The sequence below is a fragment of the Embiotoca jacksoni genome, unplaced genomic scaffold, assembly GCF_022577435.1.
Source record: "Embiotoca jacksoni isolate LCO1_2020_lvr unplaced genomic scaffold, fEmbJac1.0.p SCAF_5, whole genome shotgun sequence".
Lineage (NCBI taxonomy): Eukaryota > Metazoa > Chordata > Actinopteri > Embiotocidae > Embiotoca > Embiotoca jacksoni.
This window is the reverse complement of record NW_027185403.1, coordinates 8,781,491-8,804,270: the sequence shown is the minus strand read 5'-3', so window position 1 is coordinate 8,804,270 and position 22,780 is coordinate 8,781,491. Positions and strand designations below refer to the sequence as shown.

The 22,780-nt window shown below is 40.1% G+C and overlaps 1 protein-coding gene across 3 annotated transcripts in view; it reads left to right on the top strand.

The window, feature by feature from the left end:
• The first annotated feature begins 2,320 nt into the window (after window positions 1-2,320).
• The window catches only part of LOC138211311 (neuronal acetylcholine receptor subunit alpha-7-like), a 34,108-nt gene continuing 13,648 nt past the window's right edge, over window positions 2,321-22,780 (top strand). For 2 of the 3 annotated variants that reach the window (XM_069171086.1, XM_069171085.1), the window contains exons 1-4: window positions 2,321-2,545; window positions 15,374-15,513; window positions 19,937-19,981; window positions 20,813-20,922. In XM_069171086.1, the coding sequence (XP_069027187.1) occupies window positions 2,476-2,545; window positions 15,374-15,513; window positions 19,937-19,981; window positions 20,813-20,922 (365 nt within the window). In that variant the 5' untranslated portion in view covers window positions 2,321-2,475. Of the gene's footprint in view, window positions 2,546-15,373; window positions 15,514-17,151; window positions 17,285-19,936; window positions 19,982-20,812; window positions 20,923-22,780 lie in introns of those variants that run through there. The other variant, XM_069171087.1, reaches the window with a different exon arrangement.

Sequence of the window (22,780 nt, the reverse complement as noted above, 5' to 3'; positions counted from 1 at the left end):
GGGAGACTTGACTGGTGATCTGTGCTTGCTTTATGGACTAGAGAAGCTATTCTTGTCCAGCGCAGAGAGAAACAGTGAGATGAGTGATGCGTGTGTTCCTCGCAACACCTCTATGACCTTGCCTTTGATTTAAACCTGCATTATCTGATTTTATTTGGCCTCAACAAGTCTTGTGGGGATTTTATCCTTTGTTATAAAATTGATGAGAACAGCTTTTAGGAATAAGTGAAGTATTGTTAAGGGGTAAACGATCATTGAGTAATATTAAAATTTGAAACTTTACTTTTACTTCATGGGCACACTGTAATTTCTGTGTTTAAGTTTTTAATCCCTTGTGTATAGCACGTATGACCTTGCCAAAGTATGTATGCACAAGTCAGACTGGCAGGGTAGTCTCTGGGTTTAATGGAGAAAGAATGGTTTTGGCAAAGTATGGAGGCTCAAGTTATACTAGTTTAGATATAAAACAAGTAGAGCAGGGGTGGTGGGTGTGAATATGAAGGGGAGTATTTCTGGGATGCCAGGACTGCTGTTGAGTCTTCCCGAGGTGTCGTGGGCCTAACTTTGACGAAGGGAGATGCCCACTTACCCCAGTGAGACACTGCACTCTCTCCCCTGGTTTTGTACTGGGTAGTTTCTTACTTTGGTGTATGAGCAGAGCACGCATAGTGTTAGTTTGGAATCCTGTGATTTAGTGAGACGTTTGGCAGACAGTAATATTGAGTCAGTCGACCCTTGCGGTGTTATTCCGAATTAATTTGGCACCTTGTGTGTACTGTAAAACTGAAGGAATTACTTGACATTTTTTGAGATACACTTAGTCATTGTCTTTCCACAACTTACATGATAATATTGATGCCGCTTTATACAGTAAATATAAAGCTACAACCAGCACCTGATCAACTTACCCTTGTCTTGCATAGCCATATCTATCTCCACCATGCTGTGCCAGTGCAGGAGAATAGTCTGGTTACATCCATATATAATTCTGCTATTTGGGGAAAAAAAATACTCTGGTTTGTTTTTATTTCTTTAAATCAATCACAGTTTATGAGTATGTTATTTTTGACTGTGATAGTGGCTTGGGAATGTTGTGATGAATTGCCTTCTAATAATTTACCCTCAACCAATTTCCCGTTGAGGAAAAATGTATTGTTTTGAGATCTGTATCAATGTCTTTCACCTCACTCTCTGTTGCTTTTCCCAAAATGTCAAAGTTTTCCTTTCAGGACAAAATGTTCTCCTGGCATCACCAGAGAACAGGGAATATGATATTAACAAACTTAATAACAAAGCATCTTGTTGTGCAAATAAAAAATACTAATTGATATCAACACGTTGATCAGTAATGATGATTTCTTCATCAAGACAAACACAGTTTTTTATTAACAGTAAGTCACAGTGACTTAGGCTCAGTGCATATGTGAGTGAAGCAGCAATAATAGGACACGCACACACACATGCGCACACACGCGCGCGCGCACACACACACACACACACACACACACACACACACACACACACACATGCGCGCGCGCGCACACACACACACACGCACACACACACACACACACACACACACACATACACAGTTGTTGTGTTTCCATTACTTCAGAGGACTTGCATAAATGTTCTGCGGACTGACCCTAACCATAACTCAAACTTGCTTAAATTCTACTCTAACCTTTCACCTTATTCTAAAGGTAAAACCAGGTCTTTATATCAAAATGTCATGAGTTACGAAAATGGGAGGCTGGACCAGACAATGTGGATGTGTCCCCACAACATGAGTAATAGCTACAAGTTCACACACGCGCTCGCACTTACACACACACACACACACACACACACACACACACACACACACACACACACACACACAGAGAGAGAGAGAGAGAGAGAGAAACGCAGATATTGAATTTATCAAGTCAGAAGAGTTTAACTCGATATTAACCTAAAAAAAAAAGATTTTCGGTTTCAGCAAAAAGAACCATTTTAGCCTTTAAGAATCACATCAATTGCAGCTGATTTATAGCCTTTAGGGATGAGGGATGACATGAAATTGGGTTGAAAAAACACAACATCCAGAACGGCCGATTCAATTACAGAGTCGATCAGAGAAACTTTACTGTAGTTATTATTATCGCTATATGCAGAGCCTGGAGAGGCACGTGTGTGTGTGTGTGTGTGTGTGTGTGTGTGTGTGTGTGTGTGTGTGTGTGTGTGTGTGCGTGTGCGAGCGAGCGTGCGTGCGTGTATGAGTGAGGGAGTGCGTTCCTGATGCAGTGTAAACGCGCCAATCTGAACTCCACACTCTTGTCAGTCAGTCTCCGTATTTCTCACACTGCCCCCTCTCCTCTCCGTCTCTCCCCAGCCTCATGTTCATTCCGCCGCCAAGCCGGAGCAGAGTCCCTGTCTAGCCGACACCGAGAGCCCACTGCCGGGCGCCGGCGGAGTTCACTGAGCGGTGCCAGGATGCGGTGCCACAAGTTTTGGGGATCATGTTCGTTTGGATTTTATATTTGGACAGCCATCCTTTTCGAAGGTAGGTTTGGGAAGTTTATTTGCTGGTTCTTCATTAATTTAGACTACATGAATTAAATGTATGGGGTTTGATGAAACTACAGGAGATTTTGACTGAAAAATTACTAACATTGATGAGTTTTGGATGATTAGGCTTTAGTTGATATTCTATAGAGACTAATGGGCTTTGGTGTGGTCTTTTTTGGAATCATTTACTGCTATTAGGGAAGTTCTGTAAGGTTAAAAAACTATTAAAATGAATAGGAAGATTTATAAATCGATTGGAGGGAATTTATGCTGTGTTGTTTTATTCATATCATGATAAGCAAAACAGAGTTTGTAGCTAGGCTATTTCAAGCTTGAGCGATAGAACTTTTTTATGTTTTTTCATTTTAAGGTGTGAAGCTACTCACAGTGAATCACTGTGATTTTATAGTTACCACATGTTCATTTGAATAATACTGACAGATGAATCTTTGAGTGGCCAGAATGAAATAGAAAAGAAATCCTCTCCTTCTCCACCCTGAATGTACTTCTCAGCAGTTTTTGTCCTGGGTACTTTACGTACCTCAATTCATTATCAAAAGAGTTATTTTTAAACACTGTGTTAATGTCTGCATGCATTTATGTGTGCACACATTTATGTGTAAGAGTGTGCACATTCATGTTTGCTTATTCGTGTGTAATGAGATGTGCGTGCATGAGTCTATAATTCTCTCCTAAGTCGCATCCCATCATCACCAGCAACATCATTAACATCATCTGTAACATCTGGGTTGTTTACTTACCAGTTTCTGAAACAGCGGCTTTGCTGAAGCTTCAAACCCTTCACTTGTATGTCAGTGTGTACACTTTGAGCACCATATGCAAACTCGAACTCGCCACCTTCCACTGCTCCCACTTCACCATGCTGACCCAGTCAGTGTTCATGTTGAGGAGAAGATGGGTTGGCGGGGTGGGGGGGATGGGCATTTTACCTATACAAAAACTAATGGTGTGTTAAAGAGGGTGGATTACATGCTGACCCATGACAGGAGGCCTCTGCTGTCTCTCATGTTTAACATGAAACACAGTATTGCTGTCTCATGTTGGGGCAATATTGGTGTTCAGTATTCATCCTGCTGTTAAATATACTTTAAAAGACATATACACAACTATTTTCAACCACACAAATTCATGTCATTTAGTCTCAAAATCAATATTTTTGACTCTTTCTTTATTATCTTAGACAATTTACAAAAATCACCCAACAAGTAAAGAACTTCTTTGCTAATGTTTCTCAAGAAATTGCTGCAGTGTTTTTAATCTTCAGTTTGAACTTGAACAATAAATGTTAAAATTTAACAATGGAAAAGATGGAAATGAAAAACAATAGGATAGAACAGAAATGTTCACTTATCTTTCAAATGGTTATCAAAAATCAAACACAGACAACCCCTTCACCACAGTTCAAACAGGACATCTATGAATGTCTGTGTCATGATGTGTCATGTTTGACTGATGGAAGCAGAATAGAAGCTCATGAGGCTTTTAGGATGGGGATTAAAGAACCAGCTAGCCGCTTGTAAGCTTGTTATGTGCACATTCACTGTGCTTTTGATAAGCAGCTTTAGTCTGTCAAGGGAAACACAATACAATAGCCGAAAATCACAAGATATAGGACATGTTAGTTTCCTTGAAACTGAGGCACGATTTTGCAATAACTTATGCTCCACACAGCCAGACACTATGGCGGGAGACATGACAGGGTGACTCTAAAGTCCTCAACATCTAAAGTTGCAGGTGTGACTGAATCAATTTACACCTCAGCGACAAGTATTATTTTGCGTGATATTCAGGTGTGTCCAACAAAAATACAAAAAGCTACCTCTGAGATAAAACAGTATTCCTGACCTTCACTCTGTGAATGAGAAATGGGTAAGCGTGAAGTTGCACGACCCAGGTGCTGCAATGATAATTGCTTGATTTCACTGTAATGCCACTTCTCTCAATGTCGTCTTCTGTCTCTCTTGTTTTAAATCTTTTCCTCTTGCGAAGCCTCCCACAGACTGCCTTTTTCTTGATTCTTCCATGCTCAGCAATATTTTCCTGTCTCTGCTCCTTAAACATGGATTTTATGAAAAATGGGTTTATATCAGATTTTAAAAAGATAGTAAACAGTTTGTGCTACCTTTAAATAAACTCAAATATTTTAAAGAGTGAAATGGATGCCCGCAACTAAACCGTTTTAGCACTTTAGCATCTTGACAAACCACAGGGCTTTCTTTGAGCTGTTTTAGCTCCTAAACTGTAAAGCCCAGTAGGGTTGTATCCAACACAGTTGAGATGCAAGAGCTGTGCACTCAGTGTTGCACCAAAGCAGAGGTCTCAGCCTCTGGATTAGGATTAAACGTCCAGTGGTTTTAGGACACTGAGCCCTTGACCATAGATTATAAATCTCTCCTATAGGAATTCATCCATTCAAATTCCATTAACACACAACACCATACGATCTGATCTCGTCTCACCAGTGTGGACCGTCACATGATGCTGGAAATGATGGGTTAATGGATACCCTCATGGCTCGTCAGTTGATTTAAAGGTCACACACACAAAACGGTAATGAGTATGTGTGCATGCACTTGTTTTACTTTCCAAGAAACACACAACTAGAAGCAGAGTTGCACAAAGAGGTGACATTGGTCAGATATAGAAAGTGTAAGGTTGAAGTCTCTTGTGTTAATATATTTTTTTTCACTGTTAAGGTCTCATTTACTATCCCTCATCTGTCCCTTGTTCACCCTCCCCTTATTTATCACTTTTACCCTCATACATTACTTGTTTTTCATGGACACACTGCCTTTCTCATGCTATTTTGTTTGTTGTGTCTTTAGATTTTAAAGACTCAAAGCTTCTTATACATTTTGTTATTGCCAGTTGGAACTGTATTAATGACTTAAAAACATTGTATGAATTAAGGTCGTCAGACGTAGGAGTGTAAAAAAAAAAAAATGCTGCAGCACTCCCTGGTGGATGGTAAAGGAGCTGCACGTCCACAATGAAAAAAAATTAAAAAATAATATTTATTTTGCATATTTTGTTATATTAATATTTTAATGATATGTTGAGCTCATTATGTGGTCGACAGTTGATCTTAGTTTACAAACTTTAAGTCTGGCTGGAAATGACATTGAAGGTCAGAGAGTCATGTTAAGCGTCTGAAGTGACGTAATGGTGAACAGCACAACACCTCAAGAAAATAGCAATAGCCAATTTCTGTTTTTTTTTAATTTATTTTATGAAGCCATCAGAAAAATAAGCACAGAGCGCATCAAAGTTAACATGTGACAGCTGCCCCGGCAGCACACACAACGACAGACGGGAGCTCACATTCAAGCGAGCTGAGAGGAAGATGCTAGCAGGTTAACGTGCAACATGGAGGGCGAAAATATGTGCTTGACGAGGAAAGTTTATTTTTTATAGCATATTTCACACTTCCTAGTAAACCGGGCCTAAATGCACACTAGCCTTTTTTTTTTTTTTTTTTTTTTTTTTATAAACTATTAGTTTGATGCTCTTTGAATAATAACTTTGTCAGTGGTCGATGCTATTATCATCAATGTATTTTGTAATTTTGGCTTTCATCGACAGTTGTAAAGTGTTTGTTTCTGCCTGCTATAAGATCATTGCCTGCTTTGGGAGTGAATATCTCAATGGTTTACCAATATTTTTTGTGTGAACCTGGCTTTATTATGAGCCAGTGCTCAGCTGCTGTTCCTTGTAGCTTTATATGTAAAAGTTTTCTTCCATGATTTTTCTTCCTTTCATACGCAAACATTTGGATGTTCATTAGTTTTTGCAACTTATTTTTCAAAACCCATAATCATGTATGTAAGAAAACATGCACAGTCATCTTACATTTCGCAGCAAATATCATTTATGACATATTATATGACATACCCACAGCAACCCCCACTTGAAATGAAGCCGAAATAAAAGCTGTGAGACTACGAACGAGCATTATATGATAAAAGGCGCAGAATACTTCGGAGCACACCGTTGGAAGTGGAAGTGGAAGAAATGGAATAAACAACCTAAAAACGGACACTCTAAATTCAATGATTTCATAAAAAAATCACAGCATTTGAATCACTTGCCAGCTCCACCTTGACAAATAGAAAAACATCTGCCTGCAGTTTCAGTTTGGCATTGAAATAGATATGAAAATAAATATGACATGTACGATATTCAAGGCTTTTAAAAGATCTGGATGCCAGGGTCTTCTCGCCTTCATTGTCACCTCTGTCTCTCTTCGTCTTTCCTGCTCAAATGTTCGGTCTCCCTCTTTGTTTTGCTCCCCCAGTTCAACTCCCCTAATTTCTCTGTCTCTCCATCTGTATTTGAAAACAGGTCAGGTAGGCTAGCCACCTGTGTTACGATGTAGGCCTAAAGCTGCTGAACATCTGGATGTTTCCCTGCTGACCTCCCTCTGACTGACTCGTTCCCCTGACCAAATAATTGGTAGCGAAATAATGAGGTGCTGGACCATCACCGATGGGGACGTGACCTTAATTTACATCTATGCACAGCTGGTTAGTGTTAGAGGAAGTTTGCATTGGCTATGCACACATGTGAGTGCACATTTAAATTAATTCACAATAACAGGGGAGCCTCCATCATTTCGAGGACACTTGTTTCTTAGCGGCATGAATACAATCCTTTTTACAAACACACCAATGTATGCACACAGACATAGGTGACACTTCAGTTGTTTGTCGCAGCCTTGTTAGACATTACAGTGTCTGGGTCCCATTCATTCTTCACATTGAGGTTTTCAAGGTTGGCTATAATCTAAAAGAGAGATTGATGGCATCTGTTAAGGCGGGCGTCCATTCGCAATCTTGAGGAAGTGTCAGAAAGCACATTTGGCAGGTTCCCTTTGGCACACAAACTTGAGGTTGTCCACTCTACTGGATCCACTGCCACAGCAGTTCTCTTTAGTCTCATGCCTGATGTGTGCAAGACAAATGGCCAAATGTGACATTCTGCCAAGTGAATATTCAGCAATATCAGCTTGTGATGTACTTCAGTGTTTCAAAGTTTTACTTGCTGCTATTTTTAATGATGTGAAATATCCAAATGAAATGAAGACAAAATGAACTCAATTTGAGATTTCAGTTTTGCTTTGTTACCTCTGCCAGGGAGGTTATATTAATTCCGGATCCTGTGTATCATGTTGGATGTCGCAGTAAGTGTATTGTTTCACTTTCTGTTGCCAACACACTTTATGTGTTGCTGTTCACAGATTTATCTTACAGATTTGTGTGTTAGCTCACCAACACTAACACTGTGTATTGTAAAACCCCTAAACACACTAAATCTGTCTGCACAGCAGCTAATTTTGAATTGCAGCATATGCCTTGCTCAACTCAAGCACCTGTTGGAATATTTTTTGCTAATTTATAATTAATTTGCTATGTCAGGTCTGATATCTTAGCAGGAAGCAAAGGCCTCTGCTTCTGTTTGTTTCTCCTGCTCACTGTGTTAGATGTTTAGTGTTTTCTACGCCTGGTACAATAGATACGATAGTTTTGGAAATATATCCAGACATTGCTAAAAAGTTGCAGTTACAGGTTTGCACATCATAGAGAGTGGACTGATGGCCTCGGCAGAGGTCTCCACTCTCTATAATGCCCTTCTATGGTTCTCATGTCCCCCACGCGATGTTTTGCACATTGTCTTTTTAATTCAAATTGGCAACATTTATTTTTTGAGAATCACAATTGCAAACCAACTGCATTTTTGAACGCTTCAATTCTTGTATACAATGAAGTCTATTCATTGTAGGATTATGGAATCAGTTGTATTTCCTCCTTCACGTCACCATTTGATTGTGTGTATGCACGCTATTTATTTTTGCTCTCTCTGTTTCTCACGTACAAACTCACGCAAGATATACTTGCATCAGAAAGGCTGTTGATATGTAACATTTGTTGTGGTGTCGACTCTCCCGGCCCTCAGGGAGTGGCGATCTGTCAACGGTTCCTTTGTGCACCCCCCCCTACCCCCCCTCACACACACCTCCCCACGTTCATAACTGTGGTTCCTCTCTCTCTCTCGGATCATTCTGGGACCAGAGCCCTTTTATGTTCCAGTCCGGATGATAGATTTGGCGTCTTGTGTCAATTTCTGAGATTTAGCTAGCATGTTGTATGAAATAAGATCACCGTAAGTAATGAGGGATTTATTTAATTGTAATGAGATTTTATGTTTGTGTGTTTGGTATTTTGTTTAAGGGAGAAGCCTCATAAGAAAGAAATTGCCGGCAGCATGTAAATCTATGTCCACAGAAGTGGATGTCTTTTTTTAAATTTTTTATATCCTTTCACTTCTTATCCTGATGACCCTTTTATCACCACAGCTCTGTAGCGTTCTTACTGTTTATTCATCAGGATTCATGTTACGTCATTTGGAACCTCAGGGGCCCTAGCTACACTGGAGGCCTCATGTTAACCCTCTCCGTGTCACAGTCAAATCACTGGTGTTGAACAACAGTTGGTGGAGCCAGTTACACTTATCTGTAGAAAAACATGTTCTGTGTCTCAATCAATGCACTTCAGTTAGTATACTTACATGTTAGTATACTTACTTGTGTAAAGCGGGAATTTGGACAGGTTAGTGTTGTCTCAAGTCGCTTATTCTGCACCTCATGACGCAAACATATCTGCCAGTTTTGTTTGATTATTATATCTATGTTTTTGTGACGCCTGTTTCACTGACACAATAACAGCATACTGGTACTTAAATGGACACTTTTGCGTTGACGTGCTCAACTTGTTTTTGTACTGTTCGGTGTTCCTGCAAGAGCTGCAGCTTTCTTGACCACCGCAGTTACAAAATAAGTTGGTGGCTCCTCCCTTTCCACTACGTAGCCATGATGGTGACTGTTAAGGGGGAAAAGTTTCATACTCGATGTGTTGACCGGTGCGAGTACACCATCTGCGTATTCATAGTGCACCGCATGTTTCCATACATGACAGTGTGAATGCACCTATGCGCTCAATATAGTAACTGTACGGGCACAAGTATATGATTTAAGACACAGGCATGGACATAGCAATCTTTAGGTCACTCATTGATTTCCGAACGGATGTTTTGAAACAACTGCATTAGCTGTGACACGCTGCAGCACCTGTCAATCGAGTCAAATATCTTCAAGAAACCTCATGTCTCATTAAACAAGAAGTATTTTTCCTGGACATTTTTTTTCAATCTAAGCAGCAGTGAATGAATACAAAGAAGAAATTCCTCTCTTAAAAGTCATTGGAAAATATCCCCTTTTGATTTGTCTTAAACTGCTGAAGCCACACATTGACATTGGTTGCTTTAAATAATGTCTTTTGTATTTGGCTTTTGAGTATTGCATTAACACAAACCTGATGAATGTGAACTGTCTGTATAAACTTCTCCATATTGGCCTTCACATTCTGCACACTGTTGGTATATATGTATAAGTGGCTTGCTTTTCAATAATGGTTTCAATACATGTACACCAAGCATTATGTTGAATGTCACCACATAATCACACAAAAATTGCAAACTTTTCATCAACTCATTATTCCAGTAGTAATTTCCAATGAGTCCGCTATGTTTTTTAGAGCGGTATCTATTATAGAAAAGTGGCGACGTCATTCCTGGATTCCCCCAAAGCATAAAAGTACTAAAACCCTGTTTTATTTGATAATAGATTGCCTAATCTACGTAAGTATGGCAGATTACCTTGGCAGAAAGAGACAGAGGAACAAAGCCATGATCATTTATTTCCATCCTGTCTCTGTGTGTGTCAGAAACCAGCTCAGCCTGGATGGGTTTAGCTGGACACATCAGGGACACTAAAACACCCTTATGTAAGTGGTGGTCATTTAGTGCTCTGCCTAAAATAGCATTTTTTTTGTTTGTTTGGGTGTATGTTTGGGTGTTTGTGTGTGTGAGAAAGAGAGAGGGAGAATGAGTCCCGCAGGCTTTCTGTGTGTGCATAGCTTGTCTGAAGAGTGTTTGGGAGCCTCATCTGAACGCTTTGACCCAGTAAAAAACTATTCAAACGGGACGGAGTCGCGTTGCTGAACTTCTCACTAAATGTTAATGTGTGAGTGTTTGAGAGAAAGAGAGTATTATAATGTGCTTAGATGACACACCAAACAAATATATTTTTCACTTCACAGTTGGAAGAGGTCAGTTTACACTTGTCAACTTGCACCTGTTTCATTTACCCTCGACCCCCAAGTGGCTTAAAACCTCTTTACAGATTATGCTAACTCACTGGTGCCTGTACGGATCGCGCCAATGTTTTTTAGGCTTTTTGTATGTCTCTTTTCAATCAGCTCTGGAATACACTCATTCATTGTAAATAAGAAGTGTTGAAAGCAAAAACAGACTAGTAGGAGATAGGCTGAGAGACTGAGAGGGAGAACCAGAATATATCACAAGATTTGAAAAGGTTTGTAAAGGGATAAAGGCACTGAAAGAGGAAAGAGGTGCAGTCAAAATAGAGAAGGATGAAGAATTTACAGCAGAGCGGCAGCAATAACGAAGGTGTAAAAAATTTAGATGAGAGATGGAAAGCTTGAAAGGGAATCGGGGAGGAAGGACATGGATAATGTACTTCTGATTTTCCCTTTTTATATTTGCACATGCCATTTAAAACTGCTTCAGATCACACTTACCTCCCTGTATTGCTTGTGTCTGAATATACATATCTGTTTCCCCCCAACAATGTGTCAGACGCCTAAACATGTGAAAGAATTGTTCTTGTAAGTTAATGCTAAAAAAGTATTGAAGTAAATTTAGGTAATTGCTTGAAAAGTCAAGCTGAATATTTGGCCAGTTTGCTCTACAAGCAAAAAAAGGAACTCAAGGTCCACTGGCATTCATCCGTTCTGTGGCTATCAGCTGACCAATCATAATCATGCAGATGAACAGCTTGGCCATTAAAACCTGGCTCCTCTCACTATTACTCTGCTAATAAATTCATAACACAGCTTCCTCTGCCATCCCACCATCCTCTTTTGGTGCCATGTCCGTAGTATTTTAATTTCATTAAGATTGAATATGCATTTTTGTATTTAACAAGGGAGGAAATCCTTTTTTTTTTTTTTTTTTTTTTAAATATGTGCGACTGCTTGCAATCTTTGAGAGCTCTCTCAAAGAGCACAACCTTTTTCAGCCAAACTGTTTGCTATGAATAGTCAGTTTTTTTCATGTGTCTCTGATAAACTTTTTTAAATCCTGACTATTTGCTTCAAATCTGTGTTTTCAGTCACATGACCAATGAAATAACCTTTTACTTGGACAGAATGAGTGAAAATGACTGTGCTTCATCCACAGTAATACATATTTGTCCATTTATTTGCTGGTTATAGACTGAGCAGCTCCACAACAGTGTGTGGCCTGTGGGGCTGTATGTAGAAGATGCATTTGTGACCTTTCTGAAGGAGATGGGGATAAGTTATTTCTCTCCATTTTCCAATGACACTGCTTGGCTAGACATATTTTGATTCAGAGTTTGGTTCCACAGACTAAGATGATTGCGTCCTGACCTTCTCTGCCTCGAATGATAATAGCTTTAAATGGCTTGACCTTAACATATTGAGATATATTTAAATAACAGACATGTTCTGTGTTGTACTGTTTTGGTGAGAATCAATCATCTGGATAGATCCAACCCCTCACTGACCTTCTCATAGACCTGGTCTGGACACTGTGGTGACCCCTGACATATCCTGTCATGACCCACCTGGCGTTAGAATGATGGAGTATTGATCTAGTTTACTGTTTAATATTAGCATGTCTGAGTTTATGATGCACACACACACATGTAGTATTGTTATGCACATTCATCTCCTTCTCGGGTATAAGGTAAACGGTGAAAAAAAGTTCTGGGTTTGAATGTCTGTAAAACCAAAAAAGGTCAACCTCTTGTAAAGTGACATTGAGAATAAAGTTAGTGATCAAGTTCAGTGTCTAAAAGGGCCCTTGTGCATCTTCTTTTTTTTTTTTTTTTTTGAAGGTCTCAAGTCATTCCTTAATGGTCCCTGGGGAAAGTACCCTCAAGTTCTGAGAGCAGATGATTCACGATCTTGCATTTACAAAACTGGTAGTCGTTTTAGAGTGTTGTTGACATTTGATGTTGCTTTCATCCCTTCCCTCAGGAACACCTATCAAGACTGTTTTCCATCATCTTTAAAGGAGCAGTGTGAGATTTAGTGGCATCTAGTGGCGAGGTTGCAGATTTCAACCAACTCAAAAACCCTTGCCTCACACTCCCCATCCCACTAAGACAATCCACAGTGTCAGCAAAACTCGTGAAAAGTTTCTCTCTTGAATTGGTGTAAAAAAGGGCAAATCTTCTAGCTCCCCCGCTACATTTCCTGTACCTACCCCTCTCATTCCCTCTGCTATGTTTTTTTTATGACACCTCTTGCTGTGTTTGGAAAATGATGTAGTCATGCCAGCTTCTCATATCAGCTTCATTAGTGAGATGATTAAAAAAATCAATCTTTTCCTTCCCCGACAGCGTACGCTGCACGCTGTTTGTTTGTGAATTAAAGTTGGCACAGGGGTTTATTTGATTTGATTATTTAATTCCTTCTGAACACGGTTTTATGAGACATGCTGCAACAGAGACTGAGCTTTCAATTCTTCTTCACTGATTTTATTAGTTTAGTTATGTTTGTCTGGCCCTCAGTTCACATTTCACTTTAATAAAACCCAGGAAGAAACAGGCGGGAGGCCGGCAGGGAAGCAGCTGTGGATGAGGCTATATTTGAATTTGTGTGCGCGTGTCTATGCAAATTTGTGCGCGTCTACATGGACAGATTAGTAAACTTGTTGTTCAGTCTATTGATTTACTGAGATTGTTTGTCCTTCCTGAAGCCACGGGAAAAACAGCTTTCAGAACACTTGCCTTGTAGCCTATTCAAACATGTTTACAGACAGAAAGACACAGAAACAATATATTGCAAAAATATATCTGTCTGTGGAAAGTCACGGATCCATCAATCCGTCCTCGACAGAGAGTAGTGGAAGTTGGGTGGATGCGCCGATGGAAAGAACAAAGTCTGATGTATTAGTCAGAGTCCGTGGGGCTCCTCAGGAGCAGTGAAATGGATTTTGCTGAGCAGCTTCTTGTAGCTCGTCTGTCTCTGACCTCGGGCTCAGTGCTGCCATAACTGTCATCATTAAAGCCTTAATGGGCCAATCAGCACCGTGCCAGGCCAAAGGCGTACCCCTCTCGTGTTCACAGCTTCACAGCGCTGTGTCTGTAATCCTTTCTCCCCATTTGTCGTTGCCACTGCATGTCTGTCTCTGATACTCTGTTTTAACGTGCAATACAATGTTATTTTATCAGTCAGATAACATGTAATTACTGAAAGATTAAAAGATCATTTAACTCGTTTTCTTGTTTCTCGTTCTCAGGCGCTTTCTCACCTGAAAGTCCGGACCAAGGTCTGAGGGTTCACATGTTTGTTATATTTCATCCAGTTAGTTATGTTGTAACATTACAATTATGTGAGTGCATGAAAGAACTTTGAATGATTTCTCTACAACCTTCGTGAACTACGTCTCCATGTACTTGACACTGATTGGTTTGGAGGCGGATGTACATCCGACATTGGCGTGCGGTCTATTTGGCCGACATCCTTTTTTCATGTGAATGGTAAAAAAACCCCGAATTAATAGATACATTTTGTTGCCATTATAATTGTATTATTATTGCATTACTACCGGCACTTATTTTCCATCTTTAGAAAATAAGTAGTACGTTTTTGCATTTTTATGCATTTTTATCAAATTGACTGGATTTCATCGGACCAAATTGCAATTAAATACTTTGTCTTCTCTTTCTGTGTCCTGCCACGGCTCATTTCTACTTCTTCCCCACTTCCTTTTCTCTGGTTTAATGGGTGAGGCTGCCTCAACTACCTGCAATTGGTCTGAAAGTCTGAACCATCGAAAAACTTTTCACATTGCAAACAAAAATTCACTACGGACAGATCAGCGGCTTAAAGGTCATTAACAATGTGGTCCGAGTGTGAGAGAGAGAGAGAGAGAGAGGGTGGTTGTGTGTGTCTGTCTCTTTATTTTAGGACAAATGGGTAGTGCTAAATGTGTATGGGAAGTGAGGAAGAGAGGATCAATAATGGTGATGAGAGTTGGGCCAACAAACACATCATCCTAATCACCCCAGACCTTAAGACTACACCAACTCACAGTCCTGCCAGTCTCTCTCTCTGTGTGTGTGTGTGTGTGTGTGTGTGTGTGTGTGTGTGTGTGTGTGTGTGTGTGTGTGTGTGTGTGTGTGTGTGTGTGTGTGTGTGTGTGTGTGTTACAGTCAGCAGATGTGTATGCAGATGTCAGCACATGTTTATTTATTCATCAAAACCTTTGGCTCAGAACATACGTTCCTTCCTCTTATACACGGTTCATAGAACAGGTAAAGTTACAGGATAAATAGAGGAATCCAAAACTTCAGTGACAGGGACACTATGTGGCTGTGTGTTTGAAACTCTACCAGGTAACTTATAATCTTCTACAGGCTGGTGCCAGCAAAGGAAGGATAAAAGGTTCGGACGACCATTAAGCTACTTCCTGGATTAGAATTCAGCCTCAGTGCACAAGATTTTGTTCCAGGGAAAAGGGGTAGCCCAAGCCAAAACACTGATGGTGTTGTAAAACTTTTTGTCTCTGGAGCATCAATATTCCAGCACTAGATTTATGGCTTACATATGCAAAAAACCTGCGCACAGGATAGTGCTTTGTATTCTATATAATCACCACACAAACCACATTTCCTTTTGCCTCTTCCCTCCAGGGTCCTTGCAGGGAGAGCACCAGAGGAGGCTGTACAAGGAGCTGCTCGCTAACTACAATCGATTAGAGAGACCTGTGGTGAATGACTCAGCTGCCATCCTGGTGGAGCTGGGCCTCACACTGCTGCAGATCATAGACGTGGTGAGAAAACAGTCATTTATACCAGACCCAAATTCATTGTGTGTATATATGGGTCTGTGTAGCTCCAGAGGGAATCATTTTTAGTTGTTGCTTCCTGCTTGGGTAAACCTTGGGTTTGTTTTGAAATGATTAGAGCAGCTTTAACCAATCGGTATGCGCCGGGACTGTACCAGTGCTGCAACTACATTTAGAAAAACACACTCAACTTCAATGTTATTGTAATAACCCACCAACACTGTTCGCTGATAGGTCCACCGTACAGAGCGGCTGAGTGAAGGTTAATATGAGCTGCGTTTCCAGACTATAATCACAGTGATTGTAATAAACCGAAGCTGTGAGCACTGGGAGGACAAAAAGCTCTGTTAACGATATATCAATCGTAACGTGGTCATTAATTACTTAATGACAAAGATATGTCATGGAAGCAGGATATTTTACAGTTTAATGATAAACTTTATTGTCAGTGCATTTAAACGTCGGTATCCACGGTATCAGTGACACATCCAGCAGTGGGTTTGTGCTCTTGAAACAGTGTTAAATGATGGCGGAAGTAATGCACTTCCGCTGTTTCACTTACTTCAGTTACATAAGGGCCCGGTTGGACTGGCACACTTGCATTATCACACATGCGCACACTGGACAGAGATCTTCATAAATTCTCTTTTTCTGTTATTGGGTTTAACTGACACCTTGCCGGTCTCAATTCCTTCCCCTCTGTTTCATGTTTCATTGTCTCCGCATTAATCCAGATGTTTTGCATGCATGTCTTCTTACAGCCCCACTGAGGCAGTTTGGGGTTATGTGTTTTGCTCCTCAGGAGCAGTTGCTAACAGACCTTATTTATGTCCTCTGTCCACATTTGCCCATTTTGTCTAGACTGCAGATAAGAGATGTCAAACTCTCACCCTAAGCGGCTGTCCTGATAATATTTGTGTGTTTAGACAACCGACATGTCCCAATTTATGTAAGCCACAATCCCTTCCCCTGTCCTCCAGTTCGTGACCTAGAAATCAATCCAGGTCTACTATCTTTCATGGCTTTGTAAAGCGTAAAAAAAAAAAAAAAGTCGCAGGGGGCCTTCAAATGAAGCCTCGACACATTAAACACCAAAGATCATATATTACAACTGTCAGTCAGCTCGTCCACAGTGTTAGTGCGTTAAATGCACTTGAGTTTTACACCAGCCAGATGTCTGCTTACATTTGTCAGAACAGACAGATACGACTGTTTGTGTGCATGTGTGTGTTTTTACTGCAGGGGCTTCATGCTTTTCACAGAGGGGCAATTTCTAAATGGCTTGTCTGTGTTCCTGGTAGTTGTTGTTGTGTCTTTAGTCTAAGAATGGGCAAACGATGCAGTTTTTTTTTTTTTTTCAGATTCTCTAAAGCTTCTAACAGAACAAGTAACTTCTACTTACAAACTGCAAACTTATGTGGTCATTATTCGGGTTAGGTCATGATTTTCAAATACTTGCATAGTCATATATAAAACTCATTAGTGGACACGATTATCGTCCTTCCGTATTTCCCCCGTTTACCAGCGCCTGGTTGTAATGTGTTACTCTCGTCAGAAGGTGGCAGTAATGCAGCCAAAACCTTGTCTGTCAGCCGCCATTAAACAACGTGAGGAGAAGAACAACACGTTGCAATCAGGTGCTGGAGTTTTGCAGCGAACAGGAGAAACATGCAAAAACGACGACAGCTGTCAACAAGTTCTGCGTGGAACTCCTTCAAAACATAAATGGAGACGAGGTGCCGCGCAAACTCTGCAGGTAAAGCAAGCAGATCGGCAGTCTTCCACAGCTATTCATAATCATTGAAGTGAAGCAACGATCAACGGTCCATCCACTGATCAATAATTTGCAGTGGCGTAAATTAGTTCATAGCCTTAATAGTCGATCAAGTCAGAGCGATTAACGAATAGTAGTTTTGCTTGAAATGCCCACACCTAGTCATTATTCTGTACAAACAGGACAGGGTAGAGGATATTTGCACATCCCTTAAATGGTTGGGAAAATATGTTGGGGGAGTAGAATAAACATTTTTACTATTTGAGCAAGACACTAAAGCTTATTTGCCGATTCAGTCAGGCCAGCAGTTTAGATACGTAGGCTAAATAGAGTACATTTCTAGAGTGAATACATGTAACTGTTCGTGGAGCACAGCAAGGATGCTAAGTCAACCTTACCGTAAGGACTGAGTTTCAGGTAAAAGCACACCTTTCATTCCACATAAAGCCTCTTTCAGCAAAACTGAGAATGCCTCGCCTCAGTATGTGAGATTGGTTTGAATTATGTAGCAGTATTTGGTGTGCTGAGACCCAGAGGTGTGCGAATACACTGCAATAACAGTCAACTAATTTATTCATCAGACTTAAAGTAAACAGTGTTGACCGACCGGTGGCTTCATGTACAGTCAGCTACTCGGTGTCTCAAGGTAAATTCTGTCCATACAAAGACTCACAAGAATACACAGGCACAGAGGTGTTTGCATGTCATTCACTGTGATTGCAGAAAACAAAAGATAAAGGGCTGCAAAGAAAATACTTTGCATGCAGCAGAGATAAACACAAACGTTTGTTTATTTGACCGCTTACAGATGTGACTGCATTAATTCATTTGAGGTTCCCATTTCTTTTTGTTGCAGCCGACCCAGTTCAAGAGTACTAACTACTCCTATTTTTGGTCGTCCGTCATGATAGTTAAAGTGCTGTCTTTCACCCTCTCCTCCTACGTTGATGTAATTTCAGGGTTATGTTGTGCTTCCATGTGTGTCTTTCCTGGCTGAGACTCATCTTGCATAATGTGTTTGAAAAGCTGGTTTTCACCAGTGGTACAGATTTTTGGAGGTCCTTTTGGACAGACTTTTCCTTCTAGTCAACGTTTTCCTACCTCGTCCACTGTCCTTGTTTTTACCGAGACAAAGCTTTGGCATATATCACCGTTCCTCCCCAACTGTTACTTGCTTTTTGCCAAAAGTATCTCTACGAAGGTGCGCCAAGTGTCTCGCCCGTACTGCACCTTCAAAACAATGTCAGCAAACTTGAAATGCAGCTTTTGTTGGCTGAACTGCTTCACATGGACATCATTTCCATCCTTCTGCTGCATTAGTTAGTGTAGTAGCCTGGATAACCTTATCATATTTCCAAAGAGTCTTCTCAAGTCTTGCACCTTGCACATTCGTCAGTCATTTCTCAAAGATGTCGTTTCAGAGCTCCTTGTTATACAGCCAGATTCGGTTCAGAGATCACGGCACTCTTTGATACTTTTTAATAAAGGAACTGACCGTCCTGTCCAGTTTTTCAACTTGAGTGACGGGGGAACTCAAATGCAATCACTGGCCTGCAACAACTGAGGGACCAATACTGGCATCAAGGTGTGTTGATGGTGTTGAGGACCTTGATAGTCTCCTTTTTCTGCCCTTTGACAAGGATTGCATCACTGAGATCAGCATCATTCCAGCGCTTCAAGTACAAGTACAGTGGGAACAGGTCTACTGTGTACACTGACCATCCGGTCTACCATCCTTCCCTTGATTAGTGAAGATTTCGATTTGCTTGGCTTAATATTCATATGGGTCCACTTGAGGTTTGAATGGAGCTTCTGTGCACCTTCTGAGTCATTATAGGCTTACCTTAGTATTTTTAGTTTTTAGAACTGGTTTTCCATTACCTATTGATACCAATCAAATAAAATCGTTCTGGAAATGCTGAAACGAACAGTCACATAGGCCAAATATATGACTATTACTGTAACATACAGTGCAAAACTACAAGCGTAGCATTTTTGAGGCAATAATGATGGACCATAAAATATTATATTTCAATTTGATTTGAGAAGGTAAAGTTTATTGTCAGTCTATGTATTGTATATGTGTTCACTGTGCTCACAATGCTGCAGGCAGTCTGCCGTTGTGACCTTGAATAGACGAGCAAGGTCCATATTTTCATGTTATACATTTTATATGACCCACAATTCTATTTTCATCATTTCACTGAATTGTTGATACACACACACACACACACACACACACACACACACACACACACACACACACACACACACACACACACACAGAGATGGATACAGGTAGATGGATGGTCATTGTGCATCCGTTTGCATTGTTTTATTTTTTAACAGCCAGCATGGAATTTTCCAGTTCATCACCACTGTTTAAACCCTTTAAAAGGGTTTTGCAATTTGCTAAATGGTCCCCACTTGTGAAGAGCTCCAACAGAGCTATACTTGGTTACATAGAACTAGCTTTTATAGTTACACAAAGCCTGCTTTGTTCTTCTTTCAAAATGAAAAACAACTGCACTGAGTTGCTGATGATGAAGGCCTTTTCCACATTATTAAATATGAATTGGTTTGGTTGTCTTCTCTAATGGAGAAGAAAAGCTCATTCCCTGTTTCTGTCCTCAGGATGAGAAGAACCAAGTGCTGATGACCAACGCCTGGCTGCAGCTGGTGAGACAAACTTTGAGAAGGGCACATTGTCACCAATTTAATGCGCTCTAATTATATTTTTATGGCATAATTATCTACTAAAGACTCTGACTATGTTTCACAAATTACAAAAGCCACAACATTCGGGCAATGTTGATGATATTGAATTTTAACTGAGCACATCCAGAGAGACGGTTCATTTTTTAATTAATTGCGTAAACTTGCTCTCAGCCTATTCTAGTCAATTCAATGTTTATTATACATCCAGTTAGTCCAGGAGTCCAAGCTATCTGTAATTATTTTCAGAGCTCACAATTTTATGGTTATCAGTGTTTGTTCTAAGGTCGTCCTGGAACATGTCATCCTGGAACAACCACACTCATCCATGTGGATGAGTGGGCACGTACCACATAGGCAAAAATGCCCTCAGTAGCCATGTTGCTGATTGGTAGCATTAGCTCTGCATGAAATAAACTGCAACCATTTTGCTTTTAATGGAGCTTGTTTTCATGAAAATGATTGCAGGCTGCTACATTTTTGAAGCCATGTGCTATGTTTTCATGGATCGAAACATTTTTCCATAATCAGGCTTTTCTCCATTTTTGATCGTTTGAGAGTTTCTATATAATTTTGAAAACAATAATAATGCAATATATATTTACCTTTCCATTGACTTGTCCTTCTTGGCAAGATTTCACCCTTTATTTCCACGAAATGTACCTTCATCTTGTAAAAGTTAACTTTGATTAGTTCACTTAGTCATTGCAAGTTATAGCTTTTGCAGAGCACGAGGGTCATTACAGTTGTAAAAATGTCACATCATCTCAAACTCTTAAAATGTCTCTGTCTCAGTACTGGACAGACATCTACCTGAGCTGGAATCCAGAAAAGTACCCCGGTGTTCAGAACCTGCGGTTTCCTTCAGACCAGGTCTGGACGCCTGACATCCTCCTTTACAACAGGTCAGTGCACACCTCTCCTACTCATCACCAGCATTACCAAAGTTGAAAAGGTTACGACCTTTATATTTTCTTATGAAATGATAAAATAAGGTCATCAGCTGTAAAATAAACACACCTGTCAGAGACATCTTCTCTGGCAATATTTATTTTTGACGAGAGTGAATGAAATGTTAGTATAATCCTTTATACATGGCAGTATTATTATTATTATTATTATTTTTAAATTTAATCTCCAGAAACCAATGCAGTTTCAGGCTTACTTTAAGCCAATGTGATAAACACACCCAATCAAATACAAACGGTGACAGAGGCAACAGAAGACAATGGGGCTTTTTAAATACCGAAAAATTCCACTGCATGCACTTATTAGACATTACTCATTGATGAAAATTATAAATTGGACAATAATACTTTTTTTTTAAAAGGAGAATGGCCCAAAGGACACAAAATATTTTAATGATTTAAATTGTTTGAAATCATTTTAAGCTCCCTTCATCATCTGGCCTGAACAGAATCTCAACTCAAACTGTCATCTGGATAATCAAGTCACTAATGTAATAAATGAAAGCTAATTAGAAGCCATTCTTTACATTAAACAAAAATAACTTTTTTTAATATATATATATATATATATATATATATATATATATATAAATTAAGGAGAGCTACACTAAGAGCTGAAGTCAAAGTCTTTACTTTTATAAATGAGGTTGAGCGAGCTGATTGCATTTTGTGATTTAGGTCAGGTTGGTGCTGTTTGCTCATCCGCCGTTCTTCACGCTTGTGTGCGAGGCTTCCTCGGGTCAATTAGAGATGTAGGCTAGTTGTTTTTCTCCAAAACAACTAATTGGATTGCGTTTGCATGCTTGAGTGAGCGACGGATGTTCAGAAAGACAATGACACAGTTGAAACGTGTGCAGAATATTGTAAAAGGGACGATTGGAACGCATAAAGGGAAGTTGAAAGATGGAGGTGGATGGAGGGAGGAGCCTCGGATGTGTCTCTTCATGCATGCCTGTATTTCATCTTAGCGCACACGCACTAACAACAACATACCCCAGCACACACATCATCACGGGGAACATGAGGACAAAGAAAGGTTTGGGAGTATTAACCCAAATTTTAAAAGCTCAGCTTCTGGAACCGCAAGGATTACACCCCCCCCCCCCCTCTCTCTCTCTAATCTCTGTGCTCTGACCCCTCTCTTTCCCCATCTCTCTGCCTTTTCCCCTCCACCTCCACTCCTCCTCTCTCCCTCCGCCCCCACGCCACCTTCCCATCTCTCTTTTCATCTCATTCTATTTGTCTCCCCTCCACCTCTCTGTCATAACTCACTGTCTCGCTATAATTTCACTCTATTCCATCAACTCTTTCTCTCCATATTTTATCGTTCCCATCCCTCACCGGCTCCTCTTTATAAATCACCCCGTCTACCCGTCTTTGGCTGTCAAAGTATCAGCATGTTACCGTCACCCTCCTCTTCCAGTCTACCTGTCTTGGCTCTCGACCGACTTCTATTGCGCGGTGTATGACGCTGCTACTTGCTTAAATCTGTGAAAAACAACAATCCGGTCTCCTAAAAAAACAACTGAAGCTCTCACTAATCTACTTTCCCAAATTCTTTTTGCAGTTTGTGTTCACGGTAATGTTTATTTTCATGCTGTACAGAAGGCATAATGAGAAGGTCGTGTTATAGTACAATATTAGTGTAGTATTGGTATATGATATAGTATGCTTTTGTTTAGGTTTCTAAAAACATTTAGCTATAAAAAAAATGTTTTTAAAAAAGGCGGTAATTAGACACAGCAAGCACTGCAAGTAAAGTTTTTAAGTAGAAATATATTAACTGAGAATATAA